The sequence below is a fragment of the Brienomyrus brachyistius genome, chromosome 1 (genome assembly GCF_023856365.1).
Source record: "Brienomyrus brachyistius isolate T26 chromosome 1, BBRACH_0.4, whole genome shotgun sequence".
NCBI classification, from domain to species: domain Eukaryota; kingdom Metazoa; phylum Chordata; class Actinopteri; order Osteoglossiformes; family Mormyridae; genus Brienomyrus; species Brienomyrus brachyistius.
The window spans coordinates 20,982,852-21,003,278 of record NC_064533.1 but is presented as its reverse complement, the minus strand read 5'-3'; the positions used below and the strand labels follow the sequence as shown (position 1 = coordinate 21,003,278).

General features: G+C 44.9%; 1 protein-coding gene across 5 annotated transcripts in view; it reads right to left on the bottom strand.

Annotated features, from left to right (window-relative positions):
- exoc2 (exocyst complex component 2) overlaps positions 1–19,923 on the bottom strand; it is a 49,553-nt gene extending 29,630 nt beyond the window's left edge. For all 5 annotated transcript variants that reach the window (XM_049015913.1, XM_049015916.1, XM_049015915.1 and 2 more), the window contains exons 1-5: positions 19,841–19,923; positions 5,163–5,322; positions 2,637–2,813; positions 2,212–2,338; positions 139–252 (exon numbers count right to left, since the gene is read on the bottom strand). In XM_049015913.1, coding sequence (XP_048871870.1) covers positions 139–252; positions 2,212–2,338; positions 2,637–2,813; positions 5,163–5,280 — 536 coding nt within the window. In that variant the 5' untranslated portion in view covers positions 5,281–5,322; positions 19,841–19,923. The remainder of the gene's footprint in view (positions 1–138; positions 253–2,211; positions 2,339–2,636; positions 2,814–5,162; positions 5,323–19,840) is intronic.
- Positions 19,924–20,427: the final 504 nt, after the last annotated feature.

The window sequence follows — 20,427 nt, the reverse complement described above, 5'->3', positions numbered from 1 at the left end:
GCATGCAGTGAATGCCCCCCCCCACACACGCATGCAGTGAATGCCCCCCCCCACACACGCATGCAGTGAATGCCCCCCCCCACGCACCGCAGAAGTGAGACGGTGGGATAGACATTATGGTGGGAGCAGCGACGTCACCTGGTGGTAGAATGGTTCTCGATCAGGTACCAGGTGGCTGAGAAGTTCTCGCTGGTGAAGTCTCCACTCATGCTGGGGAACATGCTCTCCAGGTCCATCTGAGCCACCTTCACTCTAGGAGCAAGAGGGCAAAAGTGAGACGGCAACACAGGGCAACACAGGGCAACACAGGTGAAGCTTGACACATGGAATATTCTATACCCAGTCACAGCTGTTGTCAATTAAGGATGTTGGAGACACACACACACACACAAAGTGGGGAAAAGACCCTATAAGGACCCATAAATATCCCAATTAAATCATGATTGGACTGTATTGTTTCTCATATGCTGAAGCTGCCTGGTACCTGCTCATACAGTCTGCATCAGTGGGCATTTGACACCTGACAGAGATGTGATGCACCCTGTCCTCCAGCAGGGGGTGGAGTGGGATTAGCCAGCCCCGCTGAGGCCACCTCAGCGTGGGAAGATCCTGGCCTCTCCCTGGAGCCTGGGCGGCAACGGAGCGCACACAGCGGTCATTAGAGAACGCGGCGGGCCCTCCTTCATGCTCAGTTTGATCCGCACTAATGACCCATGGGCAACGAGAACTTGGGGAGCGACCCTCCCCAAGTGGGACGTCACAAAACTCAATTAGGGCTCGCGACACGTCAGCGCCGGGCGTGGGAAAGGACCGGCGGAGTGTGCGGCTGATCGTATCGCTGCTGATGCTCACGCTAATGCTAGCACTCACGCTACCACTAGCGCTGTGCTTCCTTTTCAGCCACAAGGCGTGATCCACCCCACCCCCAACTCCCTGCAGCTTCCTCGGTATGTGATGCGAAATCAGCTGCCCCAAAGACTACTTTCACTTTTATCCAAAGGGATACACATTTATATGAAAGTAGAGTCAGCCAGTCCCTGGAACAAATGGGGTTTAAGGGCCTTGTTCAGGGGTACAACAATGAAATCACTCTACTGACCCTGGGATTCGGCAACACAGCTTCTTAACCTGCTGCACGTATTTACGATGAAATCTCTGCATAACTGCCTCCATTTCCCCTGAAAATAACATGCACTTCTGTGAAGAATACTCCGGAATCTCTTTTTTTTCCATTAACAGCAAACGTACAAGAAGCGCTCCAGCAAAGGCATCTCCGTGGACACCAGCACCTCGAAGAGCCAACGCCACCCAGCTGCGATCAAACGCATACGCCCCCGTCAGGCTGGGCTGACACGGGGGAATTCAGGGACGAGATGGAGGCGATGATGGGGGGCAATTTGGGGTCATCCTCCACACCAGTCAGCTCGTTTACACGCTGGAAGAGCTTCAGAGGAAGACGGCGTGTTTCAAAAACGCTCTTCTGAGGCTGAGAGGAATCACGTCAGGCTTTTTCTTTTCTAATCATCAAGGTTTTTCCGGACGAGGGTCAGCTCGGTGTATGATGAGATCTAATCTCTCCTGCCAAACGCCACGATAACGAGGAAGGTTTCAGAAAACCACAACGGCGCAGCGGGGCAATCTGTCAAGGAACCGAAGCTCCGACGCGCTTAAACAAATGAGATCTGATTGGCCTCCCAGATGGAGCAGACCGGATGAGTCACAGATCGCTCGGGATGGATTTCGTATATGTTACAACTCCCAGCTGCTGCGTGGAGCGAGCGGACAGGACATCAGCTGAAAACAAACAAGCGACCAAACACATGTAAATGAGTTTAAAGAGAACCAACTATAAACGGCCAGTCTGTACCACAACACGAGAAGCAAATGCTGGGGCTGTGTCACTTCCCAGAACAAAGAAACCCACCTCGCGTTCATAAACACATGCACAGCCATGGCCATATCACGGCAGCTCTGGGGGGCTCCAGTCGGGCCGAGAAGATCGTCTTACGGCCTGACCCACGGTGCCTTTCCCGTGAGTCATGGAGCCCCGGCAGAAAGCGGGACACACAGCAAGCATGTGGTGTGCGGAGGGGAGCTGAATCGGGGAGGGGGGACAGCTCTGCTCGGACTGCAGTCCCGCCCCCATTTTAGACCTGCTGCATACAACAAGGCAGCTGCCTGGAAGGGGGGTGGGGGGCGGATGATACCCACTTGTCCGTCTCGATGCCGAGTGGGTTGGCAGGCCGCAGCGACAGTGGCGAGATGCTCTTGTTCTTGTCTGTCCGCATGTCGTAATAGTTCATCTCGTCTACCCACACGGCCGATTGGTCCAGGATGCCTGCGGGGGTGTGGGTGCGGATCACACACAAGCACACCCATACCATTATATGGGGCTCAGACTGCCACGGAATGTTCCGCGCCCATGGGTCCATGTCCAGAGACACGTACTCGGATCAAGAGAACAAACTCGGATAATTAACCCGGTGCTCTGGAGACTCAAAGGAGTCTCAGCGTGTGTTTCAAAGTCACATGACACATACACCTAACAACTATCACAAGGAAACAGAAACAAAAAGAAGGGGGCCCCTCCTCTACTGTATATATCTTACACCGCCCCCCCCCCCCCCATGCTTTACCGATCTTTTCTGTCTTGAGGAGCTTGAAGGAAACAGTGGAGGTGCCCAGGCCGCCAGACTTGGTGGTGACAATGATCTCGCCTTTGTCGTCCTTGGCAGGTCCCACGCGGCACACGATCTTGCTGGCCGACATCCATTGGGCTGTCAGGAGGCAGTTGTGTCCACAGATTGACAGGCCTGGGAGATGGGATTGGACAGGGCAGCGGACTATCAGCATCAGCGAGCGAACGTGTACAGGCAGCAAGACGCATGATGAAATGTGCCAAGGACTCATGATCAACAGCTCTAAGGGATTATTCACAGAACTAATCCCAAGAAGGGGTCAAAGATCATGATGGTCCAAGACCCTGTGCCCAAGCAGGAGCCCGACTGAATGGCCATGTTTGGCTGTGCCTGTGAATAGAAGGTCATTGGTTCAGATCCCAAACTTGACAGAATGATGTCACCACTGGGCCCTTGAGCAAGGCCTTCAACCCTCAATTGCTCCAGGGTCTGACCTTGCTTTCAATTGTATGCCGTTTTGGATAAAAGTATCAGCTAAGTAAATAAAATGTAATTGTAATTGTTTACAGAGATTCCTGGGAAGGAATGGAGGTAGGAAATCCCTCATTCATCACCTCTCTTCTAACAGGCATTAATGTGGCATGTTCGCACTGCGGAGTAAAGGCGGCGGTATGCGGGGAAGGATTGCCTGTCTGGCCAAAGGACGGAAAACAGCATCCGCTCACATCGCCGAAACAGAACGGGCCGCCATTCTGCACACAAATGACCTCGGCGGAAAATCACACAAGCGGACCAGCAAAACAAACCCCAGTGGATCTCGATCACTGCCTTAAACACGAGCGTCCAAGCTGTTCTCCATGAACCGCCGCCAAAGTCAGCCTCTCTCAAACTGTTTCTTTTTGGAAGGTTCTGGATGAAGGCAAAACCGAGTCTGACACGGTCCACAAACCTCACTTCCTGTGGCAGCGCACCCTAATATATTTTGGCCACATTCCTCTGTGAGGTGGTGAGCACGGTACCTGCTGGAAATCACTCTGCTTTTTGGGTTTTTTTTTTTTGAGGTTGGGGGTCTTGTAATTCGGGTGAATGCCTCGCAGTAACATTAACCGAGATTTAGACACGTTTACGAATATGATGGTCCTTCTCAGCCAGTGTGGTGCAGGAGAGCAGTTGACCTTAAAGCCCCACATGACCGTGAATGCGGCTAGTGCCACAACAGCCTGGGGGGAAATTCCCCTTCCAAAGCCCCCAGGCCATCACGGGAGGCTTGACACTGCACAAAGACATGGATGCAAACTTCAAGAATCCCCGTCCGGAAGGCCTGACGGTCCCTCTCTGATCTGATTAGAAATATCAGAGTGAAGCTCTGATGAGTGTTGGAGTGACACCACATCTGTTGCTTCTAGCACTAAATCTTGGATAAATAAAATACATAAATAAAATGCGCTTTGCGGAACACTAGCAGACACTAACACACTCGGCCCCACTAATGCACAGATGTTGAGTCTAATACCATAGACATGAGAACACAGGAACCCTGAAAATTATCAGCGAACATTCAGTCAGGACTGAAATATTTATAGATTAGCACTGAACTATAAGAAACTTTAAACATACATCAAATATGAAATATAAATATTAAATACAGGAAAGTACAACCTGACAGATGTTTAAATTGCGATAAGTTTTTGAAATAAAACAGATTCTTTTTTAAATTCAAAAATTTAAGTATACACAAACTTCAACCGATTTCTCGAAAATCATGCTTGTTTCAGCTTAATTATAAAAAGACAAAATATATTTTAACATATGATATAATATAATACAATATTTATTCTTATCATAACAGAAAAATCCTTTTAAGATTTTTGTAGATTTTTGAAGGAAAAATAACCCTTTTCACCATACACCACCCAAATTAACAGTAAAATGCATTTAAAAAATAAATCTAAATACTGAGCTGATTTGGATACATGAATTAATGTAAAAGAGAGCAGTTAAAAATAAAGACCATAGAAGGTAAAATTTCATAAAAACATACACAGATAATATACTGTCAATCACACTTTTGTTTAAATTTTTAACCACCTCTTAAACATAAAATATATATATATATATTCACAGGGAATTAAAATTATTTAAATTAAAAAAAATTATTTGGTATAAAAGTGAAAAAATGAACTCTTTAAAAATAAAAGTAAAAATGAAGGTGTCATTATATTTCGTATGAGAGGATACTAATTAAAATGCATACAAAATACACACAGGATAAAGCATAAGAAACATTTCCAAGTGCATAAATGACATTTTCAGGGAGAATGAAACAAACGAGCATAAATACAGTGCGATAGACATTCAGGCAGCACACTGTCCAGGCATTTCCGAGGGCCAGAGGCTGCCCCTGCTGTCTGAAACCCTTAAGGATGCTGCTTTGTGGGGCGAGCGCAAAACAAGCAGCCTCCATACCGACTACACGGGCGCAGCATGTAAATCAATCCACTTATTCATAGGTCAGAAACTTACCAATGAGGTCGGCCGGCCCAGTGCCCAGGTTCTCGCCGCGGATGGTGACCTTGGTCCACGGGATGCCCTCATTGGGCGAGATGCCAGTGACCAGCGGGGGCTGGCGGCCACGAGACATGGTGGTATTGGAGGTGGGGGGGGGTGTGTGAATATCAGTGACCTGTCAGAGATTCGAGGAGAAAGAAGGGGGGGGTGAGGATTTCAGAAACAGGCACGTTTCGTACCCGCGTCCCAGCCTTTGAGTGACTCCGGATGAGGTGATGATGGCCACCGGCATGTAAACACCAGCAGGGTACAAAAATAAATGTATCCATCAGGTCGATCAATCCATCTGTGCTCACCCGAGGAAAACACCCCCCCCCCCCCTAATGCCTGGTCGAAGGAGGACAGGCAGCGGTTTTACCCTGTAAATAAACAGAGCCCAAGAACGCCAGCAAGACCGAGAGCTGTGAAAGTGAAGCATTAAACACTTTTAAAAAATGGGGCTCCATCAGATTTTCATTCAGAAAAAAACACGACGCGTAATTATGTGATCTCCGGTTGCCAGCGGCCTGGCCTGAGGGCTGTTTTCGTTGGCGCTGAAAGGTCGTAAAGTGACACGGGGCGGCCATGCTGCCCGGTCGAAGAGCGTGGAGTTATAGAGTGTCACAGATGCACCATTTATCGGATGTTTCATTGCAAGGAGTTATCCGACCTACACACCGCCTTAAGGGGGAAACGAAAAAACTGTAATTCTGGCTTCCCCCCCCCGAGTATGGAGCGGGCATTTTCGGCATTCCTTTGCTCCATGATTCTCTGATCCATGTTCTGGCTGGGAATTCACAAACTGATGGTCACATATTCTGCTCCGGTGACCTTCACAGAATATTGCTAAAAAGTGGATTTTTTTTTTGGTATAATACCAAACTGCTGATTGGGGGGGGGGGGATGCAAAAAGCTACTGCACTACGTTTAATCAAATAAAGGAATAAAAATGCTGCCATAACGATATGGACAGTTGTGAAAATGTGACACTAGCCAGGACGCAGCTGAAACAACACACAGGACACCAGTGAATGCAAAATACATAGTAAATGCAACAACAGAACGTAAGGCTGTCAGATCAGCATAATCAAACGCAGGCTGCGTGATCTCACATGCACTGGATGTCACACGCTCTGCCTGAAAATGCCAGATGACCTGAGGTGGTGGGGGGGGGGGGGGGGGGTTCGAGGATACAGGGGGCTGGGAGGGTTTAAACAAGCTTCACAATGCCCATTCATCTGGGTCTTTTCGTGTGCCGGGGGCGGGGGGGGGGGGGGTATACTGCATCTTGGTTGGGTATAATGCTTTCCCAACAGGATCAGCGGACCTGCCCCCCCACTCTCTCTCACACACACACACACACACACACACACACACACACACACACACACGAGCCAGCTGGGCAGACTGACAGCTCGCAGCCCCGGTTGCGTGCGAGAGGCCCCTGCTGGCGCTGTGTGGTCTGGGTGTGTGGTCTCCGGCGCGAGGGGGCAGAGAGGCTGCTGACGGGGAGGATGAGAAAGGGCCCCCGTGTGTGTTTACTTTACTCTGGGTCCTGCGTGGACATGGGAACAGTGCCCAGAGGCTGCCGCAGGCGGCCCCCACAAGGAAGCGGCGTGCAGCTGCAGCCAGCGGTGGAGTGCTGCATTCAGCGGTGTTAGCAGGCCAGTGCATCGCATTCATTAGTGGCCTTGCCCGCCGTATTTGTCAGGGTTAGCGGCGTAGTGTATTGCATTCGTTACCAGCCGCACTAAAGCGCAATAACATTTCGGTGGTCTTTGCATGTTCAGTAACTGAAGCTTGCAACTCACATAAACCCTCAGCCCGTATCTCCATCTGGAGACGTTCAGCGGAAACACAGAATCACAGAAGGGCAGTGCAAGAGCTGCAGGAAAGTGAATATTTAAGTTGCTGTATGTAAGGAGGACGGCCCACTAATAAAGTTAAGTATACCGGACACCACCCCAAGAAGCAAGACTATTTTGGATGACGTCCCCCCCCCACCATCATCATCCCGCTGATTCCTCATGGACTAATGGGTACATATTTGAAGGGATACCTTGTTTACCAAATACAGTAAGTGGGACCAAATCACAGGCTTTGTGTTGGGAGTAAACAGCAGGTCTGATGCATTTCATCATGCGATTATGTTTACCTACAGAGAACGTCGTCCTGGCTGCAGGAAGGACCGAGGTCATGGGGATGGGGGGTGAGGGGGTTGAGGGTGCTTACATTTTCTGTTCTGTTTATTTTTCCTGCAGTCCTGTAGAGGGCAGCACAAGACACCACTCTGGAGGAGGTCTACCCACAATGCAGCCGGGGGCTTCCCTGTAGCTTGCCGTTCTGAGGCTCTCTGTTTTGCGGGCCCGCCCACCATGGTGCACAGGGGGCTCTGGGCCCCTAAGGAGGGGGGAGGGGCAGGCTGTACGTTGGTTCATTGACGATTGAGAATGCTAGCATAATTATACTCCGAGAATTGACTTTCGTCAGCGAGGTGATCTGCAAAGCATTGAGGCTGCATTGAGAGTGACGAGCCATGGGCCATGATTGCGGTGCTGCTCAATCACAGGTCCTCCACACCAAGATCCCGAGCTCAAGACACCATGGCGTGGATGACCAAAGAAGCTGTGGGCGGTCACATGGGAAGCCATCAGCCACATGGCCAGACTAATCTTTTCAACTCCCATGTGCATGCGTGTGCCGTTTGGGCCTTTATAACCTAGCATGTTTATAAGGTTCTCCCAGGCCAAACTCCAAAGGACGCACACAGAGAAAGCTAGGAGAGTAGAGCACCGTACAACAGCTTCCTCTCCAAACATCGACCCCCCCGCCAATCAACACTTAAAAAAAAGTAAAAGAGCCACAACGTTTAAAGCAGTCGACAGTGTAAACGCACACATCCATCTCCAAATGTCACCGCGGCAACTATAGAACAACCGAAGGCCTGGTAACTGGCCTCTCGGTGTTAAGATTTATAATCGCAGATAAACGGGACATTTGTTTGACTGGGGAACATGTCATTAATGTGTTCCTGCTTTTCCACACTGCAATTAGAGAAATCGCATGGTCAAATGCAACCCCGAGGGGCCCCCCAAGGAAGCCTTCCCACAGTTCCCCTGGGCAGGCGTGCCGGGCAGTGCCGAAAATCCTGTCTGTGGCTCTGCACTGTGGGACTAGGGGAAAATCCCACTGGGCGACTCAAAGCCAACGACTTCAAATTAAAATGTGTATGTTGACCCCAAAAAAAAAAAAAAAAAACAGAAGAAGATGATGACTGCTCAAGCATGGAGAGGAAAAGAAAATGGCAATTTGAAATGACATGGTGGGGTAAACAAACAAAGAAAGCAAATGAAGAGCTGAAGTGCTTCTGAGGCCGTCCCACTTTGAAGTACACTAACGTAAACAGCATATCGTCTCGGAGAGCCCCCCCCCGCCCAAAAATGGGATGCTCCTTCAGGGCTCACGTCCTGTAAGTGATTAGTGATGAGGAGGGAAGACGAAGAGGCTGCCACATGCAGGCAGGACAGCGCATTCAAGTCACCGTTTGGGGGGGGGGGGGGGGAGAGACCTCCCGGACAACAGGAATGATGACATAGATGCTGAGGTTTCAGACACACCAGAGAGGGAGCCGACCTCAGAGGAACCACCCCTTAGAAATTAGGGTTCGAGGCCGAGCCATGCTGATGTTCTTCATCTGTAGCTCCATGACAGGGCCTCTCCGATACACGCCCTTGCTGTGTCACACACACGCATTTATGATTCACTCATTCGTTCATTCCACCAGCCGCCCTTTCCCCTTCCTGTCCTGCATCTCACTGACTCACAGCCCTGACGCTGTTACCCAGGCATAGGTGCAAGAAAAAACAGGTCCACAGCTACAATGGTCCCCAAACACAAATCCCCAAAAACAAGCAGCAAGCTGTGAAGCAAAGCTTCTTTAACATTAAATTGCTTTCAGTGACTTCTTGTCCTTCTTCCATTCTTTTCGTTATTTAAAACGTGCACTTCCCATTACACCAGATCCAGGACGTTCAATGGGAGAGACAAGGGGGAGGATGAAAAACTCACTGACACAACTGAGATGAGGATGATCTCAGAAACTTCCAGCTCCTTTTCTCATACCCATCTGGCATACAGGGTGTGGTGTCACAGTAAAGCCCTAAAGCCCTTCCAGAAGATAATCCAAGTATGACCCTACAAATGGAGGGGCACTGAGCACCCGGAACTCCGAAAGAGCTTTCACAGCAAACCTAGAACACAGGGAACCCCAGAAGCTTATATATCACACGGAAAACCCAGGAATCACCCAAGGAGCTTACATATCAACCTAGAACCTAGGGCTGGACAATATCACATGGCAATAAGATTGTGATTTGTGCACATGCATAATAATCACTATGGCGTTAGATAGATAATTAATTGATTGATTAATTAATTGACAGATGACAGACAGACGCTGATATGATATATGACAAGTAATATGATACGATATATATGACATATATAATATACGATATAATATAATATACAATATGATACGATACGATATGAGCTGGGGTGGCTTCCCCGAAAGCTTCATAATGCTAACTAGTTTGTTATTTAGTACTTAAGATCGCTTGTTAATTGGCGTGCATTTCCCAAGACTCGTCGCAACTAAAGAAGTTTATCTCGTTTGTAAATTTACGAGTCCACCGACTCACTTGTTATTTTCTATGTTGTTCTTTATTTGAACTTGCCTGCTATGCTATCACAGAGAAGCGGAGATCGGCCGAAATAAGTGGCAAATACACATTGATGGCCATTTTGGACAACGTAATAATACTGATAATATAATAATAATATTGCTATATAAGTAATGCTGATTATAAATTAGCGCACATGGGGCTTGTTGTTTTAACACCTGTATTCCATTTGAGTACATAACAGGGATGTGCACCATTCACAATTGACTTGAGAATGACCTTGAACATCAAATTCAATTCATAAACCAGTTGTACACTTGAATCGCAATTCGACTTTGAATATAAGGAAGTAAAATGGAAATGATTTTACATAAATTCGTATGCAAAGTGCAGCTTTAACAATGCAGTTAAATATTTCAACATGAATTACCCAGCATATTAACAGAAACAGCATATACTGAATCCCACCTATATCCCCCACCACACGATCACGAATATTTCAGCCATGCCCCTGTTTGAGCATTTGGTTGAAAAGTCTGTGCATGTCACCATGTTATTCATAATGAATGCCACACTTTAAGTGTCACCTACTGAATAAATAATTTAACTGTGATTTTGTGCATCATGGTGAACGAGCACTTCATACAGTCATACAAGTAACCTTATCACAGCTCTATCCATCTAACAACTCACCGACACTCACAGGAAAAGCAACCGCAGACTCCCCACAATGGTAGCACACAAACAGTTAAAGGTGCAAAAACATGAAATATGTCCATGGAAAAGGACGTATAGCGCTGACAAAAACCAAATGCATATTGTTAGAAAATTCTAAAACAATTGCACAATTTTTTCTTACAATCAAACAAATATAGTTTTTACTCATTAATATATATATATGTCAATATATACATGTACCATCTTGGAAGTTAATATGTTTATGTAATTATTTATGTTTTGCTAGATTAAATGACATTCATGTGTTGAATTGAAATGAATTAAATTCTTCTTACCGTCATTCCAACTCAACATCTTACAGGGTGTAGCCAAGTCAATTCAAAATCCAATTAATAAATTCTGAGCAACCCTGCTAAGCTACATAATGAGCTAACCAATCAAACTTGCCATGTGTTCAGTCACGTCTTTCGAACTGAGAAGGTGAATCACTGTCACAACCAGCAATGACAGTGAATTGTGCAAGTCAACAGAAAACAGTGTTTGAGACGGTGCCATCCAGAAAGCCAAGTTGCTTTTATAGGTGGCCATGAACCCCTTGGACCATCTCATTAAAGAACAATTCATAGAGAAATACAGGCTGGCCTGGGGTGAAGTGAGCCTCTTTGGTCTGGTGCAGGATAAACTGAGAAGAGGAACACACCGGAATTCTGCCCTCAGTGCACCGTGCAGCTTCTGACAGCTGTCTGCTTGTACACCACTGCTGGATTCCTGCAGACCTATAGATCCGCATGACATCAGCAAGGCTGCTGTGTCCTGCAACTGCACATGCTCAGGGGAACTGTGGGAAGTGGTCGCATTTCTGTTGCACTGTGCGCAGAACTGCATAAAATGTCCAGCAGGAGGGGATGCCTTGCATGGCACTAAGATTGATTTTCATGCCATTGCAGGCATGCCTAGCATTGTAGGTGCAGTAGATGGAACAACCCCATTCATATATGCAGCCCCTTGAATCCCACCTGCAACTGTCAAAAAGGGTTATTGGCACTAGGCGTAAATGTGCAGGTGATATACAACCAGCAAGGACATTTTACGGACATTGTCACTAAGTGGCCTGGGAGGACACATGATGTTTATATCTGGTCCAGCTTTGGAGGGTGTCAGATGGCAAAGGATGGTGTGTTTGCTGGTGGCTGGTTATTGGGAGACAGTAGGTATCCTCTTAGCGAATACCTGCTGACTCCAGTGTTGAATCCCCAAGCCGTGGCTGAGGAGAGGTGTAACACTGCAGACCAAAAACACACACTGCTGTAGAGTGTGCTCTGGGAATGTGGAAGATGTGATTCTGGTGCCTGCACAAGTCCTTGGGAGCTCTAAGATCCCCCCCGAATGCTGCTGTGCTGTTTTTCTTATGGGTGCTATGCTGCAAAACACTTAACAAAATATATTTTTGACAAAATATTTTATGAAAAAATATATTTTTGACTATGTCCTCAATAAGTTGTTTTAATGTTGCTTCTTTTCAGACGTGATATTTTCCTTTTCCTATTGCTGCTATTTTTTGTTTGTTTATTTTTTTTACAAGGAACCAGCATCACTGTTTGAGCCGATTTTTATATTTAACAAATAGGTTAATTTATTTTTGTCTTAATTTTGGTTGCTTTGGGAGCGGAATCCCCGGTCTCTCACTTTATCGGATGAGGGGGACGCTGATGTCAGCGTGGGTGAGTTTTTCTCGTACCAAACTTGTTTGAATTACTTGCATGTTTATGAATAACAATTAGGGCGCAGATGCGGTGTTACTTTTGTTTATTGTTTGTTTATTCTTACAGACAATAGTACAAGAGGTGCCCCCAGTGCCGAGAACGACACAGGCGGCGATGGTGCTGCTGTGCCGAGCACATCTTTGGGCGCTGGCTGCACACATTTCCGTGCCTCGGAAACCAGGGGCGACCATCCGGCCGTGTGCTGACTGAAGCTGTGCTGCAGTCACAAAACGCAATAGTCCATGCTATAAAATATGTTGCCAATGAATTAAAACATCTAAATGATACGCTGTGTGATATTAACAACATATTAAAAGAATTAGTTTTTTAAAAAAATAAATGCGGTGTTTGGTTACCTGCTTTACATTCTTGCGATTACATTCAAACGAAGTTGTAATGCTGTTCTATTTGGAAAATTTGGTGGCTCAGGGTCAGGTTCCTCTTGCCTAAATTCTTCAGATACCGACAAGTCACGATTTTTTTGCCAGATTATGCAGCACGTTACATGCATGTACAATGCGACACTTTTTGCGGACTGTATAGCGGCACCCCGCCGGTCTTGTCCAGGCAGCGCCAGCGGCCTTTAAGCTGCCCTACAGTACGCTCTGCCAGCGCCCGAGCCCGACAAAGGGGGGCATCGTTATAACACCACTCCTGTTCATTCTGGGGGTTTGTGAGTGGCATGAGAAGCCACGACTTCAGTGGGCACCCACTGTCCTCTAAGGAACTGTCAAATGGTTAAATCAAACTTACAATACTGGAACAAATTATAAAATGGGAAAAATCTTCTTACCGATCAGCCTGCCATCACGTACCACCCCATTTTTAAGTTTGTTGTTTCTGAGAATGAACGAATCATGGGTTGAGCCAGGCCATCTAGTCACAACATTAATACATGGGCATTAGAAGCATTTTGAATGTGGGGGGACACCCTGGCATAAAACTAATATTTTATATTAAATGTGGGGGGATCCAAACAAATAATTATGAAATGTGAGGGGGACACGACCCCCTCAGATTTAATGGCGGCAATGCCCATGGATTAATGAGACACATGTTCAAATCCCACATAAGTTGTACATTAATAGAGTGAAAGTGCTTTCTATTTACATAAGCAAATTCATTCTCTGAAGGTGCCTTCATAGCAATGCGAGTGCAGTCGATGGCTCCGATTACATTGGGAAAACCGGACATCGCTGCAAATTGAGCTTTAATGTTTGCCTGTTCGACCACAGTGCAAGGAAATTTTATATATCTGGGTGACAAGCGGATTATGCCGTCCCATACAGCAGGCATGGCGCGACTTGGCGTTGACTAAATCACTATGATCCCTGAATACGGGTTCTCTTCTAATTCTTCTATAAGTTACGTCTTCCAATAACGCAAGAGCTGCCATGGCAGTTGTAATAGTTCGGTCATTTTCTGCACCGTTTTATTGTTACAAATTGAATAAAAATCAGGTGCCGTACATTTGTAAACAACATACAATTAATGTCGGTGTATTGGATAAAGTCAGCGTCATGAATGTGAGTTTAAAAAGGGAAACCACAGTAGCAATGACTTACCCTGGGAGCCGTCCGTGTACAAAACCGAGCAGAAACGTGCGTACGCCATGTGTGGAGCTGCCGTGAAAATGTGCATAGCGGTACGCCAAGTTTAGTTTTTATACATCTCGCCGTGAGCGTGGAAACGGACGTATGCAACATTTTCGTGCGTACGCACCGTTTATACATGAGGCCCCAGTTGAGGGCAGATGTATCGCAACAAGCACAAATACAAGCAGTGAAATGAAATGGGTAAACTTTTATCAAGTAGTTATAAAGTTATTAGTCTTGGCTTGGGCAGTGTGGTGTTAATATGGCATTCCATGGTATTTCGAAATTATTACAACAAAATTAGCTGGGGATTGCCCCAACTATTCTTACTCTACTCTTTCACTGTTGACTGCTGATCTAAGAAAGTCCATGCTGCCACTTGTCCACGCTAAAAAGATCTAATCAATTATCTTGTACATGCACAGACGATGCGCACGGATGAGCACGGTTTCTGCTAAGCATAAAAATCTAGGATACATGCACATTGACCATAGCCATCTGCAGCCAACCCTTGATGACAAAATTTCCATCACTTCTCCTGGTCTGTAACCAAAAATGAAGTATGAATTGGAAAAGTAAATGCCTGGATAGTACCGAAAAGCTTTCACCTGGACAATTTTTTTACGTCCTTCATTTAAAGCCCTGTAATCATATTGCATTTGTCGGTAAAACCACCAACTTATTTGACACATTCTGTTGGCAAATAATAGGTTCTGTTTGGTGATAGTTTATTTCAGGCAAATTTAATCTCTTTTCTGTTTTATAGATAATACAATATTAAGCGCAAATATTTCAAATAATTCTGGTATGATATTGTGCAGCCCTACTAGAACCCCAGGAACATCCTATCTTACTGAGAACACACCTCCCCCATCCTGTCAGACACCCAGGGACGTGGGAGCAGCCATCAGCACCTTTCAGCATTGTTAAATGAAGTCCAGTGGGTTTATGTAACCAATACCAGAGGGACAAGTGAACCATTTGTTTGTTTCATTGAATGTCTGACTTCTGAAGTTCATATCATGATAACAACAAACGAAAGTGGCTCCAGCATAACTCCATTGAGAGTGTAACTGTAACTACTGTCCCAAACATGCAGGTTGTGTATTGGTGTGAGGCATAGCTCTGTCTGGGGGCCATCCCGACCCCCACTATTCCTACTCTGAGTGCAGTAATTTACCCGCAAATGATTCCTGCTGCCTGGGGAAGCGGGGGGGCCAGTTTTGAGGGACAGAATGTTTACTTCCCTCTCAGCAAAGGCCAGGGGGCTGCTTGTCATCCCAGCCCACTGGGGGCACAAAGGCTTCCTTTCAGGACCAGACCTGGGGGTGGGGGGCTTTTTTTCAGCCTTAGTCTAGCATCATATGTGTTAAGGTGGAAAAGGCGAATCCCAGTCAAGCAGAAAGTGCAAAGTGTCACCTGCAAGCATCACCCTGGGCCCGGCCATGCATGTACTGACTAAGCTCTCCTACTAAATAAAGCTTACATATTATTACACATCGTTTAGTTACTCTTGCTTGTTTGTTCATATATATTATGTTTGTCCAGCGTGGGCAACGGATCCCCATCTGAAGTTACAATAATAAACATGACTCCATTGCTATTCACTCTCATTGGCTTACGTGATATCGAAAGCTTAAGCACAGAGGGAGGGCAGCCAATCCGATGGCTTTTGACCACAGCAGTCCAAATGACCATAAAAAAAAAACTGCATTCACAGATTAGTAAAAAGCGAATCTAATAAAGAGTTAAGTTTAACAAAAAAAAATAAACATCTCAGAATAAAAAGATTTTAAAAATCATACTGTAATAGCATGTATACTTTATGCAACAAAAGGGTAAAAGGGGGGGGAGTTAATTTAGCCTTTTTAAGAACACTAAAATCTTGCAAACAAAAGTGACACAGCAGAGGGGGAGTATTATGTGAAATACGGGTTATAAATTGCTCAGTGCAGACCAAGTGATTTGTGTGTTCTGTCATCAGCCTGAGCAAGTTGAGCTGGCATCTGGCAGACCCCCATATAACACGGACCACGCAGCACTGGGTGTGGAGGGGGCGGCTGCCCCCCACTCCTCAGGGATCATGCTTCTGGGAGCTGTAACGCTGCACTGCTGAGAAAAACGCCATGAAAACATAACCAAAACAAAACAAGCAGGGCCACCCAAATTTCCAATTAGTCCCAGTGCGTAGGGCAGGAAGCGGACAGCAATCTGCCAGGGGGCTGCCCTGGGCCAGGTCAGGGACATGGAACAGCGACAGGAAGGAGGCCTTGGGCCCTCCATGGCCACCATCTGAGCCAAACATACCTCTCGGGGCTTAATGCCACCTTGCCACCTCATTAAAGAACAACAGATTTTCTATTAAAAATACATGCAATAATTTGGAAGAAATAAAGTCGACATTAACAGATAATATGGAATAAGTTGCACAAACTGCGGGAAGAATTGACCATTCAGGTTTCCCAAAACCAGCTGAAACAGCACCGGAATAGGAGGCTTAGCAAGTTCTTTGACCTCAGAAGCCCGTGGATCATGACAAATATCAGCTTTGTCTCACAGTTTAGGTGCTCCTGGGATTGTGCCTTATAAGCATAAGATCTCTAATAGGCAGGAGATCTCAAAGAAGATACTTTATCTCTCCTCTAAAAAGGTAAAGCACATCTCTAAGGGTACTGTTACCCCGCAGAGGATACGACACAGACGCTAAATGCAGGCAGCCTCAGACACATGAAAAAACAAGCGAGCGCCATAATTACAACAATTAGACCAACCTTTCGTTAACCCAGAAAAGTATGCCGTGTTTATCTGTTCCACATTAACCCCGACCTGAGAGATGCCGCTCATAACACAGGGGGAACCATTAACAGCAAAAGCTGCATCGGCCCTAAAAGTTCCACTCCAATAAACATTAATTTTCTCCTCAATTTAATTCATCCATCCATCCATCTTCCAACTGCTAATCCTGGACAGGGTCACAGCTGGACTTGGAGTCGATCCCAGATAGTACAGGAGAGACAGCTTGAGTAAACCCTGGAAGAGATGCCAGTCTATCACAGTTTCTTTCAATCAATCAACCAATCAACCAACCAATCAATCAAAACAAACAGACAGACAGAGAGAGAGACAGACAGACAAACTTTGAGCAATTTAGAGATACCAGTCAGCCTAACTGCATCAGGGTAGTATGTGACTCAGTGGATTATGATGCTGTGCCTGTGTTCAGAAGGTCATCAGTTCAAATCCCGGGTCGGCAATGTGATTTTAATGTTGGGCCCTTGAGCCAGGTTCAAACCCCAATTGCTTTGGATAAACGCGTCTGCAAAGTAAATGAAATCTAAATGCTTTGGACCATATAAAGAAACCCATATAAGAACATGCAAACTCCACACAGAGTTTTGGGTCAAATGTTTAAGAAAGTTACCCAACAAGCAACTATGAAATATAATGTCACCTCAAAAAGATTTTACAGTCATTCTGACTAAATTCCATGCAGGAAATGGGCCGAGTCATGTGACAAAAGGCAGAGGATATTGCACCAGGAAGTGTGAGCCTCTTCATGGAAATGCATCACCATACTGCCCGAATCTCATAAGTTGTCTTGAATTTGAATTTGTGAATTTAGTGATTAGTTGTTATTGTGGACACACCACAGCACACAGTGCACACCAACAAAATGTGTTCTCTGCATTTAACCCATATGTGACAATGTGACATAGCAAGGGGCAGCTAATTCAGCGCCCGGGGAGCAGTGCTTGGGGGCGATACCTTGCTCGGGGTACCTCAGTGGTGCCATGTTGGTTGGAGATTCAAACCTGCAATCTTTCAATTACAACTGTGCTTCCCTAACCATTAAGCCACCACTGCCCACATTGTTGTCACAGAGAGCTCGGTGTGGACACGAAGGAGAAGAGGGCCAGTTGTACTGCATGAGCATGCAAAGGAATGAGGGTTTCAAGAGGAGCAGTGCTCCTGCAATTCAACAGGATTGTAAGAAGTGGCCCATTGTATGGGAAAGCAGCAGAACAAGTAAGGCAAAAAGCTCCAGTAAAGGGCCAGCTGAACCAGATTGGGATATGAGCGCCACTGTGTAGGACTACAGAGAGAAATGTAGACGCGATTCCATCTTCCATAACTGCACACCCAGGTTGAAGGACACCACAAACATGCAGAGCTCACTGAAGGTAATGCTAAGCATTCCAAGTAGGAAACCACAAATACTCAGCAATACACAATGCAGCTGGGCAATTAATTGAATTTTTATTTCAATTACGATTTTAGCTTCCAATAATTATCACAAAAAATAACCGTGATAAAACAATTATGCAACATTTTGTCTTGTGTTATAAATCCAGTGCACCACTTTCCAGCCCCCTTTCATTTGTTTCTCAGTTGAATTATATTTTGAGTTCAAGGAAATTCAAGCAAAGCCATTGTTAAAATAAATGCATGATATTTTCAAAGTCAATGAGTAATCATGTAAAAGAAATGTGATCTCAATATTGACCAAAAAAATCATGATAATGTTTTTAGCCATAATCGATCAGCCCCACTACACAGTCACTGTTTGAGCAACTGACCTACTGAATTTCAAAGGTACATTATGGAAAATCCATGGGGGGGGATTGCTCTCTTATTGGAAATTGGGTGAATAAATCACTATAAAGGCAAGTTACTCTTAAAAGAATTCGAAAACCTCAAAAATACCCCCTCCCCCCATAACTAGCAGATATGTCTACTCTCTGCTGAGAGTTAACGGTAATTATAAGGTTTTCAGAATAAAAATAATTCACATTTGATAAAGATCTAAACTTTATAGTTTAAGTTATATTATAGATAATGTGATCATTGGGAAATGGCAAAGAAAATCGAGTTAAATTATGTTTTAAATACTTCGGAATTAAACGAAGTGTTTCATCATGTTATACTGGGCATTGATAAAACGTTTTAAACTTTGTTCATCAGACTGAGAAGGAACTGAGATTTGCTGAAATAACGCAGTGTTTTTTTGTAGTTTTGTACGTACATATCTCAGCCTAAATTACATCACAAATTTACATTAGCTTCCCCGAAAGACAAATTTTTACATATTAAGACGGTTAACAGTAATTCAAGGGCATATTGATTCACTCTATTTAGTAACATACAGAAAGATACTCCATTGTAACAGATTACATCACATGCTAAATTCACAAGAGAAAACGCCGTTACACAGTATCGCGACCAGATTTCAAACCCCTATTGCACGGTGCAGACTCGCGAAAATAAGCGCGTCTCCACCGGTGCCTTTACATCTACATAAAATCCCCCATCAGCTTAAGCATAATATGCGGCACTTCAGATAATTTACACTGGTAAAATTTAAAGGACACGACGATTGCCTGGGCGACGCGTCATCAATCGTCATTTTTTATGTTTCCTTGTTTAAAAGCCTGGACTTTACGAGAAGGATATCGGTCAATTACACTGAAAAAAGAAAGACGCTGGCAAAAAAATATATATATATCCGAATGATGAAGCAAAGTCGTTAATGCTTTAGAGCCGTCTTTAATAAGCTGTTAGACGCCTATTAACTGTCAAGGATGTGCGTCTGAAATCACACTCTATTATCAGTGGGTGGGTCAACGAAATCTCAAAGGCACATACATATATTTTACTGTAAATAACACATGAAGTACCTTGCATAACACCGACATTTGTTTTGTTAAATGTATTAATAATCATTAAGAAACCACGTCAGAGTTATACTATACACATAACCAAAACATCGGTGCCAACAAAATTAGCCGTCTCGCCTAATTTTATTTTTCCCTTTTATGACAAACATCCATATTCCTGACAACACCACCGTAATAATTCTAAACTATAGATACATATGTAGTGTTCAATAAACAAGAGAAATTCTATAAGAACATTAAAATAACAAGAAAAACACTTACAGTACAGGAAGAGGACTTCTTCGACCCCTGTGTCTGACTACGATAACTTCCGGGTTACGTATAAACTTCCGGCAAATGTCCATGTGATGTACGAGTTTAACCAATTTGCCTCCGAATTTGACCGTTAAACTGCATTTTGCAGTTACCCTACGCCAGTCCCTCAGAATTACAATATTGATATAAGTTAAGTTAATATACTTTTAAAACCAAAATACGTTCTACCAAAATAGTAATAGTCCAATGCAGAATAAAGCACTATTTAATAAAATACAACAACATAATAATAATTATTATCATTATTAGTAATAATGTATTTTTCTTATTATGTGCGTATATAATATATATTATGTATATTTTATATAATATTTCCGAAAATGTATTATAGTACATTTGTTATTATTGGAATTGAGAGATCAGTGGTTATTGTTGACACAGCACAGTGCACAACAAAGAAATGTGTTTGCATCTAACCCACATGTGACAATGTGAGCAGGGAGCAGCTAATTCAGCGCCCGGGGAATAGTGCTAAGAGGCGGTACCTTGTTAAGGGTACCTGAGTGGTGCCTTGCTGGTGGGGGATTCGAACC